At 31.1% G+C, this 13188-nt stretch overlaps 1 protein-coding gene across 1 annotated transcript; it reads left to right on the top strand.

Moving 5' to 3' along the window:
• Positions 1-3076: 3076 nt before the first annotated feature.
• LOC113871281 (probable glutathione S-transferase) lies at positions 3077-4244 on the top strand. Its single transcript, XM_027508275.1, has 2 exons — positions 3077-3427; positions 3724-4244. The coding sequence occupies exons 1-2, from the start codon at positions 3119-3121 to the stop codon at positions 4084-4086; spliced, it is 672 nt and encodes a 223-aa protein (XP_027364076.1). The 5' UTR covers positions 3077-3118; the 3' UTR covers positions 4087-4244.
• Positions 4245-13188: the final 8944 nt, after the last annotated feature.

Below are 13188 nucleotides of genomic sequence, written 5' to 3'. Positions count from 1 at the left end.
TAGATTAGGAATTTATTAAAACGTTAGATTGTGTTTAGATTTCATGTCAAAGAAGGGAAGGAAGGGTTAGTGATCATTAATTTTTATTTGGAAGTTAAATAATTAGAGAACGGAAAGTTTTTTTAAACCTTCCAGAACCTGTCCTACTTTTTTTTAAAAAAATTCTATTATATTAGGAGGTTTTAATGAATCGATTTTATCATTTATATTTTTATTTATTAGATTAAATATTTAGCATAGTTTAGAGTTAAAATATTAAAAAAATAAAATAAAAATATTTTTTAAAAAATTGTTAATTTTTAGAGTGAGATTTTTTTTAAAAATTATAAAAAATAAGAAATAGATACTTTAAAATATTAATTTTTAAAAAGTTACTTAATTTTTGTATTTAAAAAAAAAATATACAAATAAAAAATATAAAAATGTAATAATTTAATTTACATGTTAAATCCTTGATTACCCTTCTTTCAATATTAAACATTTAAATAAGAGAAAAATTTGCCCCTTCTTTTTTCTTTCTTTTTGTCACTTTCTTTTTTTCTGCCTTTAGATTCTCAAAGTTTAAATAATTAATTTCTTATGTATAAGTATCATTAATTAAGGTAAATTTGTTATTAAGTGCATCTAACATTATAACCGTTTTAGTATATAGTGTTTCTAACATTTTGACAATATTGGTGATGAATTCAAAAGAGTTTTCAGTGACAACATATGAATGATTAATTTTGAATCAATGACAAATTATATTATAAAAATGGAATCATTCAATATAATTTAAACTACTTTTAATAAAATTTGATTAAATTAAAATAAATCAACATTTAGAATTACTTTTTTATTAGGTATGATTAATAATTCCTTTTAGCACAATTAAATTTTTGCATTGTGAACTTTGTGGTTTGCATTTTAGTTTCAAATTAATTTTTAATTCAATGAGTGAGTTTCTTTGAAATCATATTTTTTTATGAAAAATTAAAAACCATTTTTAATTAATATTTTATTAAATTTAGTGAAAGAATATTAGTGAATTGAGAAAATAAAATAGTTAAATGATGTGAATATTTGAATGTCCATGTTCAGAATATGCAGTGGTCATCTTTGAATTTGCTTGCCTGTTGGTCAAGGGTTTTCATAAGACATTCACTCCGTGGCAGCATCCTAAAACTTTCATCTTTGAGGGAAAATGGAAATAATAATCATATTGACAAACGAAGTGTTTATTTATTAGTTAAAAAGCTAATAAATCTTTTATAAAAAATATAATAAAAATGTATTAAAATAGCAAAAGTGTGTTTATAATAGCTTTTTTATAAATTATTTCTTAATTATTATCTATCAGTTTGTGACGCCACATAAAGTGCTGAGCTGACTCTTTATTTTCCAGCTCAACACTTAACAAAAATAGTTAATGGCAGGAACTAATTTTTAAATTACTAACTTTAGAATGACTACTTTCTAACAAAATTATTTTTAAGGACTAATCACAAAATAACCTATATTTATAGGATCAATAATATATTTAAGTCTTAGTTTTATAATCTTAAGTTACTTTTACTAGGATGTGTTTGGAGTACGACAAAAAAAATATAAAAAAATAATTTATAAGATAAATTTAAGTTTTCTATGATTTGACTATTTATCTATTTTAAGGCAATTTTTAAAACAATTTACTAACAAGCATAAGAAAATATTTATTTGTTTGAAGTAACTTTTATATCACGATAAATTAATTTGTGAGTTCATTATTTTTTTTACTTGTATTTTAATATTTAAGTTAGTAGAAATTTAATTAAAGTAAAAGTATGGGATAATAGGATAATATATTTAGATTAAATGAATATTTTTAAATATAAGTATCATTTGTTACGATGAATTTTACGATAGATACATTTAACATTATAATCATATTAGTATAAAAGTGTGTCTCAAGTTTGTACGATTTGTATGAGGTGGGTAATAAAATTTACATAGTATAATATATACGATTACAGTGTTGAATGATTAATTCTGTATAATAACAAATTATATTATAAAAATGAAATCATTCTATCTAATTTAAATTACTTTTAATAAAATTAGATTAAATTAAAATGAATCAACATTTATAATTACTTTTTTATTAGGTATGATTAATAATTCCTTTTAGCACAATTAAATTTTTGCATTGTAAAATTCGTGGTTGGCTTTTTAGTTTCAAATTAATTTTCAATTTAATGAGCGAGTTTCTTTGAAACTATATTTTTTATGACAAATTAAAAATCATTTTTAATTAATATTTTATTGAATTTAGTGAATTGAGAAAATAAAATAGTTAAATGATATGAATATTTGAACGTCCATGTTCAGAACATGCAGTGATCATCTTTGAATTTGCTTGCCTGTTAAGTCTTCATAAGACATTCACTCCAGTAGCAGCTTCCTAAAACTTTCATCTTTAGGGAAAATGGAAATATTCGATAATCGCATTGACAAATGAAGTATTTATTTATTAGTTAAAAAGTTAATGAATCTTTTATTAAAAATATAATAAAAGAGTTTTATTTACTTCAACTCTTAAAGTTGAGGTATAGTAAAATTTTATTAAAAAAAATATTTATATTATTTTATAATTTTAATATAATAACTATATATTTTTTATAAAAAAAATTTATCTGTGAATATTTAAACTGGCTGAAGTTAACAAAACTTATAATAAAAATGTATTAAAATAGCAAAAGTGTGTTTATAATAGCTTTTTTATAAATTATTTCTTAATTATTAGCTACCAGTTTGTGATGCAAGCACTTACGACCCCGATTTACCATAAGATGCTTATTATATTCCATACCCCTTTTCGATTATCAAACACCAAAATTTCTGTAAGAGATTATTCAATTCAAGCAAAAGTGTTGTGCCAACCAAAACAAGAACTCGTTGTCAAAGGACATGGCCCACAAAAAGCAAATAAGGATGAAGGAAACTTCGTACCTATACTATGTATTCTGTCGAAGTACAATGTTTATTCAGTTTGACAATTAATTTGTTAATATATTATTTAATTTCTGAGATTTGAGGTTGTTGAAAACCCAATTATATAAACAGGGTATTGTATTGTTGGCTTAGGAAAACACAAATTAGGATGGCAGAGGTTAAGTTACATGGATTTTGGTATAGTCCCTTTACTATGAGGGTGGTATGGGCCCTAAAGTTGAAGGGCATATCATATGAGAACATAGAGGAAGACCGTTTCAACAAGAGTCCTCAACTTCTTCAACACAACCCAGTTCACAAGAAGACTCCTGTGCTCGTTCATGGTGGAAAACCCATTTGTGAATCCATGATCATTGTTGAATACATTGATGAGATATGGCCACACAATCCATTGCTTCCTGTTGATCCTTATGAGAGAGCTTTGGCACGTTTTTGGGTCAGATATGCTGAAGACATGGTACAATGTTTTTTAATACTTAATCCTGTGCATTTTTCTAGCCTTTATTAGCTTGATTACAGTTTGTTTTCAATTTACCTTAAAATAATTTAGTTAGAATTAGTAAAACAAGGTGGACAACAAGTATTAGTGGGTTAGGCTATACAAATTTAATTCAATTTGTGTTCAAAATTTGAAGTTCAAATCCTAATTGAACCTGCTCTGAATTTAACTAATTCACTCGTGTGTTTTTCCCTAATCACTTTCTATGTATTAATTAATTGAAGTAACAATTTTATTGGGTTCAATCTTTAAAGGTTTCTTCTACACTTGCGCCATTCTTCCGTAGCAACAATGGTGAAGAGCGAAAGAAGGTCATAGAGAAGATATGGCAGTATTTCAGAGTGGTTGAGGATCAGTGCTTAGATCATCAAGAAAAATATCTTGGGGGGAACACTATTAACGTTGTGGACATAGCTTTTGGATCTGCAGTCAAATTTATTTTGGCTTTGGAAGCAATGTTTGAAGTGGAAGTCTTAGAAGCTCAAAAATTCCCTCGCTTGCATTCATGGTTTTATAATTTTAAGAATGTCCCACTAATTGCAGAAAACCTACCTGATCAGGAGAAACTGGTTACTTTTCTTAAGCCTCTTAGAGAAAAAATGTTAGCATCTTCCTAAACAAAACAGTAGTATTTATAAGGTGATATATAAATAAAGCATTTGTATCTTTCTGAGTCATCTTAATTTACATATTTCCTTATGTTACCTATCTTTGTTTTGGTTTACTTATTGTAACTGTGGAAGTAAAAGTTTAAGCTAATAGTATTTACTTTTATATTAAATGAAGATTCCTTTAAATTTATGCTCTGGAATCTCCAATATCAAATAGTAAGTTAGCTTTGCAATTGTTTTTTTCTTTTCTTTTTGGGTCTTGCATTTAAGATTACTAGTTAACGAATTAAAATTAAAATGATTTTACCAATCAGTTTAAAATTAATTTAACTAATTGACTATACAGTACATGAAATTTCGATGGAACCAAACCATTAACTGCGATTGTAGCCATGCGAATCTGACTCCAATTCTCCAATCCAATGGCCAGTTCATAGAGATTAGAGAATCGCATAATTGCATTGGAAAGTTGGAAGAATGGAACCCACCACTTCATAGAGATTATATAATTTTTGTAGATTACGATATTTAGCATAAAATAATTTAAATTTAGTATTTTTTTATTATTTTTTTTAATTTTCTGGTAAATAAGCCCAATATCTCTCACTCTCATAAATACTTTTTATCTTTTCATGAAAACGGGAAAAGAAAAATCTAACGAAAAAACTACTTTACTAGTTAGTGATGCAAGCATAACATCATCTAATAAATTTTTAAACGATTTTCTATAGTATATTTAATGACATAAAATAAAAATTTATATATAATTAGGTTCTGTTTAATAAAATTTTAAAACTTATATCTTATATATAGTTGATAAGTTAATTCAAAATTTATATTTTAATTAAGTGATTAAATTGAAGTTCAATAAAATTAATTGCACAATTAATAGAAATATGTCAAATAACTAAAAAGGTTTTAAAAATTATTCTGAATTTAAACAATTTCAAAGTTCAAGATAAATAAATGAATTATTAAAAACTAGCTTCTAACAAGTTAAATATACTTGACAAAAAAACCTACTTGAAGTAAGCTACTTGACTAACAAAAAAAAAAGGCTACTTGATATAATTTTTTATAAACTAAATTTTAAGAACTATATTTCTTTTATCAAATAAATCTAGTAATTTATTTAAATAAAAAAAGTTATAAACCTCTGCATAAACTATAAATTTGCGTGACTTGGTATAATTAATTTTTTAAATTAAATATCACGTCATATTACATAATCTAATATCTCGATAACATTAAATATTATGATATTTTAAAAATTATTATTATTATTATTATTATTATTATTATTATTATTATTATTATTATTTATGTGTCTTTAAATATAAATTAAAAAAATTAAACTTTCAAAGTTTCAATGCTAAAATTATAATCCTTCAGTGTTGTTAAACTAAATGAAGACGGACAAGATTTTATACTTTTAGGGTGCATTAGTTATATAGATTTTTTTAAATATTTATTTAATATTTTTCTGCAAGTTAATAATTTTTTTATTATGCAAATATTTGTAATATAAATTTAATAATATTTTTTAAAAAATAAATTAAAAAATTATTGCCATAAGTTTTATAAAAAATATTAAAGTAAGTTTTAAAAATGATAGAAAACATCAATTATTTTTCTACTCTTTTAAATATGTCCATAATTTTACACACTACATAATGTATATAAATTAAAAATAATATTATGTTAAAAAATTATGCTATATTACATGACAATACTTGTGCTTACTGGTAAATTTAACTGTAAAGTGATTGTGTGTGAGAGAGAGATTTTGAAAGAAAAATATTATATATTTTTGAATGGAAAGCATCAGGCTATTAAATAGCGCATACACCGTAAGGCAAAACAGAAAATACGATAAATAAGGAGTTACTGCTAGACCTCTAACTGACTAAAGTGAAAGAGTCCCAAATAAAACGGGATTTTATTTGACTAATTCCTAACAATTCCTCCCTTAAACTAAATTCTTTAATACAAAGAAGTTAGTTTACATTGTTCTCTATACAAACTCCAAGCATTGCACGCAGCTTCAAAAAGACATCCAGTTTGAGAGGCTTTGCCATCACATCAGCAACCTGTTCCAAAGTGTTACAGTGAATCAGTTCTATCACTCCTGCCTGTACAAGCTCTCGAATAAAGTGAAAACGAACATCTATATGCTTGCTACGTCTATGCATTACTGGGTTTCTTGATAGTTTGATAGCAGAACTACTATCGCACTGAATAGTTATAGACTCTTGCTAAGTTTGATCAAGTGTCATGAGCAACCTCTTTAGCCAAATAGCTTGACAGAAACATGATGCCGCTGCAATGAATTCTGCCTCTGTGGTTGACAAACTTACAATTGGTTGTTTCTTAGAACACCATGATACATCTCCATATCCAAAAAGGAAGACATTTCTAGTTGTACTTTTTCTATCATCAACATCCCCAGCATAGTCACTATCAGTATATGCTATGAGTTTATCACTTCCTCCCTTCTTGTAGAAAATTTCAAACTCAGTAGTTCCTTGTATGTACCTTAGTATCCTCTTTGCTAGTTGTAAATGGAGCTGAGTGGGATTCTTCATATACCTGCTCAAAAGACTTACAGCAAACATCAAATCTGGACGAGTCGAAGTGAGATACATAAGACAACCCACCATTTGCATGAAGCAAGTTTTATCCACCTGTTGTCCTCCTTTATCTTTACAAATCTTAAAACCAGGAACTATTGGAGTTTGAACTGAGTTGCTCTGATTCATCCCAAAATGTTGCAACATCTCCTCAGCATATTTCTTTTGACAGATAAAGATTCCTCCCGATGTCTACAAGATTTCAAGACCCAAAAAATATTTCATTTTACCAAGATCAGTCATGTCAAACTCAAGATCATCGAGTTCTTAAACTCAGTAAACATCAACTCATCATTTCCTGTAAACAGAATATCATCAACATATAAGCTTACAATGAGCATGCTGCCCCTTTTGTTTTGTTTAACAAAAAGAGTATGCTCATATTCACATTTTTTGAAATCTTCCTTAACAAAATATGCTTCAATGCGGCTGTACCAAGCACACGGAGCCTGTTTAAGCCCATAAAGAGCTTTCTTTAATTTGTACACTTTTTCTTCTTTCCCTTTCTGCACATAACCATGAGGTTTCTCAACAAAGACATCTTCAGCTAATTCTCCATGTAAAAAGGTAGACTTCACATCTAGTTGATGTATAGCCCACCGTTTTTGTGCTGCGAATGCAATTACTAATCGCACAGTCTCCATATGAGCTACCGGAGCAAAAACTTTTATGTAATCTACACCGTACTGTTGTGCATATCCTTTCACTACCAGCCTTGCTTAAACTTGTCAGCTTCTCCCTTTTCATTGAGTTTAGTCTTGTAAACCCACTTTACTCCAACTATTTTAGCTCCCTTTGGCCGATCAATTAATTCCCAAGTGCCATTTTTCTTAATCGCCTTAATCTCTGTATCCATGGCATTTCTCCATTTTTCAATCTTCACAGCTTCTTCAAAATTGAGCAGGTCAGCACCAGTAATATACAAGGCAAAAAATGCTGAATAAAAGATAGCCTCTTCATTAGACAACCCTTCACTAGACACATAGTCTCTTAACCAAGCTAATTACCTTCTACTTCTCCCTTCCACAAGACCTTCAAAAGTCTCTTGATTAGTGGCGAGAGACTCCTCCGGTTGTGCATCAGCAACATCTTCTACGGGAGATTCTTCTAAAACAACTTTGTCATCATCTTCCCATTCTAGCTCGCAAATAGCAGTTGACTCATGTTTGTTCCATTCCCATGCTTCATTTTCTTCAAAAACCACATCTCTGCTTACTATAATCCTTTGTGAGATAGGATCGTAAAGCCTGTATGCCTTTGATTCGTCACTGATTCCGAGTAAAACACACCTCAAGTTTTTCTCATCTAGTTTAGATCTCAAATTATCAGGTACGTGAGCATAAGAGACACAACCAAAGACTCTGAAATGTTGGACTGATGGCTTGATTTCGCTCCAAGCTTCTGCAGGTGTTTTGTCCTTCACCGCTAGCGTTGGACAGCAATTTAACACGTGCATAGCCCAATTTACTGCTTCTGGCCAGAAGGTTTTAGGCACTTTCTTTTCAGATAGCATGTTACAAACCAAATTCATGATTGTTCGATTCTGCCGTTCTGCAACACCATTTTGTTGCGGTAAATGTGCAGCTGTCAATTGTCTTTGCACTCCATGCGCATGGCAGAAGTTATTGAATTCTCTAGATGTGAACTCTCCACCACGATCTGTGCGCAACCCTTTGAGTGACATATTTGTTGCTTTATCAACATGTAACTTAAAGCTTTTGAAAACAGCCAAAGCCTCTGATTTTTCTGCCAAAAAATAAACCCAAGTTTTTTGGCTGAAATCATCAATAAAAGTAAACAAATACCTTTTCTTGCTATTTGAGGCTGGCTTAATTGGTCCGCAAATGTCGGCATGAACAAGCTGAAGAATCTAGGAAGGTCTCCAATAACTTCTCATGGGAAATGAATCTCAATGTTGTTTCCCAACTAGACAATCTTTGCACAGCTTAGAGGGCAGCTTAAGCAGTGATAAACCTTCCACCATTCCTTTTTGTTGCAGAGTTTGTAAGCCTTTAAAACTTAAGTGCCCAAACCTGCAATGCCACAGCTGCGCTATATCTTCCGTAACTGTGTTAAAACAAGTAAGTGCTACAGGCAAGGAGATGGCATGCAAGATAAACATCCGATTCGATGACATATTAGATTGCATAATCAAACCTTTGTCTAGATGATATATTTTGCATTTTCCTTGCCGAAATAAAATGCTCAGCCCCTTCTCTTGCAATTGTCCCAGACTCAACAAAATGTTCTTCAATTTCGGAACATAAAAAACTCCCGAGATAATGCTAATAACTCCATTTACATCAAGTATGATGTTGCCTTTCCCATTAACCACCATGTTCGAATTATTTCCCAGCTTCACTGAATCTAAGAAGTTCTCATCAAGCTCAGAAAAATATTCCTTTTTGCTAAACATGTGATTACTGCACCCAGAGTCAAAAAACCATACATCTGTCTTTTGCTGCTCCTTTGCTTCAATATAAGCCATCAACAACATGTGTTCTTCGGCACTCTCTGCCTGACTTTCTGCAAAGTTTGCCACCCCTTTTTTACATTCCCACTAAAAGTGCCAAGCTTGTGACAATTATAGCATTCCACTGTTGCCTTATCAACATTTTGCCTGCTTCTTCCACTACCTCTACCTCCAAAATTCCCACGCCCTCTTCCTCGTCCAGCAGGACCAGCATATTGGCTGCTCTGAGTCACCTTCAGAGCATGTTCTTCATGGACAGTATTACTCATGCGTTGTTCATGCACAAGCAAACTGTTTTGTAGCTCATCAATCGACAGTATACTTGTAACCTTGGATTCTTCAATGGAACACACAACATAATTGAACTTTGTTGTCATGGACCTTAAAATCTTTTCTACCACAACAACTTCTTTCAAATCGTCACCATTGGCTTTCATCTTGTTACTGATGACAAGAACATGAGCAAGGTACTCATTCACTGATTCTCCTTCCTTCATGTGAGAAGTTTCAAACTCCTTTCACAAAGCTTGGAGATGAGCACGCTTTACTCGGGTTGTTCCTTCATATTTCTGCTTCATGGAGTCCCAAATACTCTTTGATGAATCTTTGTTGATTATAGTTTCCAAAATTGAACGATCTAAAGCCTGAAACAGATAGTTCTTAGCTTTAAGATCCTTCAATTTCTGCTCTTCATAAGTTTTCTTTAGTGCCTCAGACAGAGTGACACCTTCTACTGCTACAGAAACTCCATTTTCCACCACAACCCAATACTCCTTTGATCAAAGAAAATTCTCCATAAGCATCGCCCAATGACTATAATGACCATCAAATCTTGGCACTGCTGGTTGAACAAAAGTACCCTTTGTACCCATTGTCGTTGCTTAAATTTGAGAAGACTGCTACTTCTACAGAGTCCCTTGCGAGGCTCTGATACCAAATGATAAATTTAACTGTAAAGTAATTGTGAGAGAGAGAGAGATTTTGAAAGGAAAATATTTTGTATCTTTGAATGGAAAGCATCAAGCTATTAAATAGCCCATACGCTACAAGGCAAAACAGAAAATACAATAAATAAAGAGTTACTCTACACCTCTAACGGATTAAAGTGAAGGAGTCCCAAATAAAACGGGATTTTATTTGACTAATTCATAACACTTACACCATGTTAACCAATGTTCTAGCAGAATTTAGTTATTTATTTTTATTATTTTTTATTTCCAAGTTAATTTTTTCAATAAAAATAAAGCTTATACCTTGACATTTCCTTTTCTTTTCTTTTACATTAAAGAATCATTATCACAACATGATTTCTACTAAAAATTATACTCAGCTGATAATATTTTGCAGTGTTGTGGTTTGGGGTTTTCCCTCGTTATTCAGAGAGCATATTCCTGTTTCACCATTCTTTTTTCTATTCTATTACTTTCTAACTTTTTCCCCCAAATAATCAAACATGCAAAAATGTCATTTTCCTTATGCTTTATCTCCAAATTCGACAATGGAATCTATAAAACAGATACGTGATCTTAACAAAATTTTGCCTAATTTTAACATTGATTATTCATTTTTCTTTATATAGTTATGAATTAAGAGCAACAAAAAAGATCATCGAGTAAAATGAAAAATTGTTGGTGAGGAGAGAAAAATAAAGGGCACGTTCTCACTCTCCAAGGAATAAAACGAAGGACGACGGAAACGTCAACGGTTGTTAGGTCCTACAATGACTTTGTTAGCAATAGACATTTCATTTAATTTTATTTCACTTTGTTTTATTTCATGAAATTTGAGCTTCTTGAACAAGTAATTAAACTCCATGGATCACTCAATATAAAGAGAGACTAGCGTTGGGTTAAGAAAAGTAACACAATCTAGGATGGTAGAGATGAAGCTTCACGGATTTTGGTAAAGTCCCTTCATTTTGAGGGTGGCATGGACTTTAAAGTTAGAAGGGTATACCGTATGAGAACATAGAGGAAGATCGCTTCAACTAGTGTCCTCAGCTTCTTCAATACAATCCAGTGTACAAGAGAACCCCAGTGCTTGTTCATGATGGAAAACCTTTATGTGAGTCCATGCTTATTTTGAATACAATAATATGGTTGGCGTCAATTTCTAAAGATTTCTGCAGTTGGGGCACTCTTCCTTAACAACAACGTTGAAGAGCAGAAGGGCATAGAGAAAATTTGTTAGCATCTCAGAGTTGTTGAGGATTAGTGCTTAAGTAATCAAAAGAGATTCTACGGAGGGGAAACTATTAACATGTGGACTTGGCTTTGGGGTCCGTAATCAAATTTCTTGTGGTTGTGGAAAGATATCTTTAAAGTGAAGGTTATAGAAATATAAGATGAACTTGGACAGAGATTTGTTCAAGTTAGGTAAGGGTTTAGTGGCCAATATGATGGCAAAGTTGAATGGATTCAAATCTTCAGTTTTGACGTGAATATACCAGTTCAATTCCTTTTTGCTTAAGCAAATCCTGTGTTATCATGGTTCGCCGATTCCAAATTTGCATGATAGGTCCAGAGTGAAGCAACACTTGCAAATGATCCAGTCCTTGACGGAGCACTATTCAATGGAGCAAACTTTCTAGATTCCGAACCATCCATGGGAATATCAAACATTTTCTCTAATTCACGTGACTTCTTGATGTCAACCCCGTTATAGGGCATGGCAATTAAGCTCATTGTCAGAGGCTTTTCTTTGGCTGCTCAGGCTGGCCTGATACGTACCAGCCAGTGCTGAGCTTATGAGGTGGGAATCTTGAACCCATCAGGCTTTCTCAAAGCAGCTCAAGAGAGGCAAGTAATTACAAAACAGTACCAATTTGTCGAAGCAGAAATCAAAGTAATACTGCAAAATAGCGGAATGGAAAAGGTAATTGAAACAGAATTTTTCCCATAATTCAAGACTCTAATGGGCAGATATCCATATTCATCAAGAGAGTAAGCGTGGATTAAGAAAAAGGAAAAGGAACAAATTGGGGGAAAGGGAAATCCGGAGCGACGAATCTCCCTCCAAATGCAAGCATGTTGGGAGATCCATCCATAAATTTGAATGGATGATAGAAAAGAAAAGAAAAGAAAGTGTCGAATGGAATGGTTTGGTGGGACCAAGATTTGGTGGATTGGCTAATTTTGTGTGTTTTTCACATTTTTATTACATGATTTATTTAAGCAAATCTCAATTTGTTTAAAGAAAAATAAACTGGAGCATCAGTATTTGCGCCAAAACTAAAAGGGATCAGGTCCAAGTTGAATGAATGGCCACACTTGTCAGTGTACTCGAGAGAACTTTCCTTCTATTGTGGATCCTAGAGGTGCGAAGGTAGTCAGTCTTATTAATTTGACTAAGATCGTGTATTTAACATCCTATCAATACAATAAACAAAAGTCATGGGAACGAGCAATATGGACAAACAACTTCAACTTTAACATAAAAAATAAGAAAAAATGCACCTTTTGACCCTAAAACGCAAAGGAATTCTGGTGTTAACACATTCACTTCAGAATTCCACGAAGATCCTGTAGAATTCTAATTACTACAACACAAAAAAACAATGTTAAAATATAGGAACCTATAAGAAAAATATCAAATAATTCAAGGACCAACTATATGATTGAAGTAACAACATATTCCAGAAGCTATTTGAAACTTTTCAAATAAAATTTTATATTTTGGCAAAATACTAACTAAAATTTCAACGGAAAATGATCTATAAATTTTTGGAAACCCGATTATATATAACGATCTATTAAAAACTCTCAAATAACTCAATGACTATACGATTTATTTAACGTTGTTTTCAAAGCAAAAGAAAATTAAGGAGGAAAAGGGGAAATTACCTCATTTTAAAACGAGGACATTGCTATGAGGCTTAAGTACTTGCATTTTCTTGACATTGACCGAAATTTTGTATTTGAATGCTACATAAATGCTAATCACTATAATACAAGATAGAAAAGGAGTAAGGAGGAACTAAATTTTACTGAAGATGATCTGTTTCTC

The sequence above is a fragment of the Abrus precatorius genome, unplaced genomic scaffold (assembly GCF_003935025.1).
Source record: "Abrus precatorius isolate BTA unplaced genomic scaffold, Abrus_2018 Scaffold7, whole genome shotgun sequence".
NCBI classification, from domain to species: Eukaryota; Viridiplantae; Streptophyta; class Magnoliopsida; order Fabales; family Fabaceae; genus Abrus; species Abrus precatorius.
Note: the sequence above shows the minus strand (reverse complement) of the source record. Positions and strands in the feature narration are given on the sequence as shown.

Coding starts and splice junctions, on each gene's coding strand:
- LOC113871281 (XM_027508275.1), top strand. CDS start 3,119: ATGGCAGAGGTTAAGTTACATGGATTTTGGTATAGTCCCTTTACTATG. Junction 3,428..3,723: donor TCAGATATGCTGAAGACATG/GTACAATGTTTT, acceptor CAATCTTTAAAG/GTTTCTTCTACACTTGCGCC.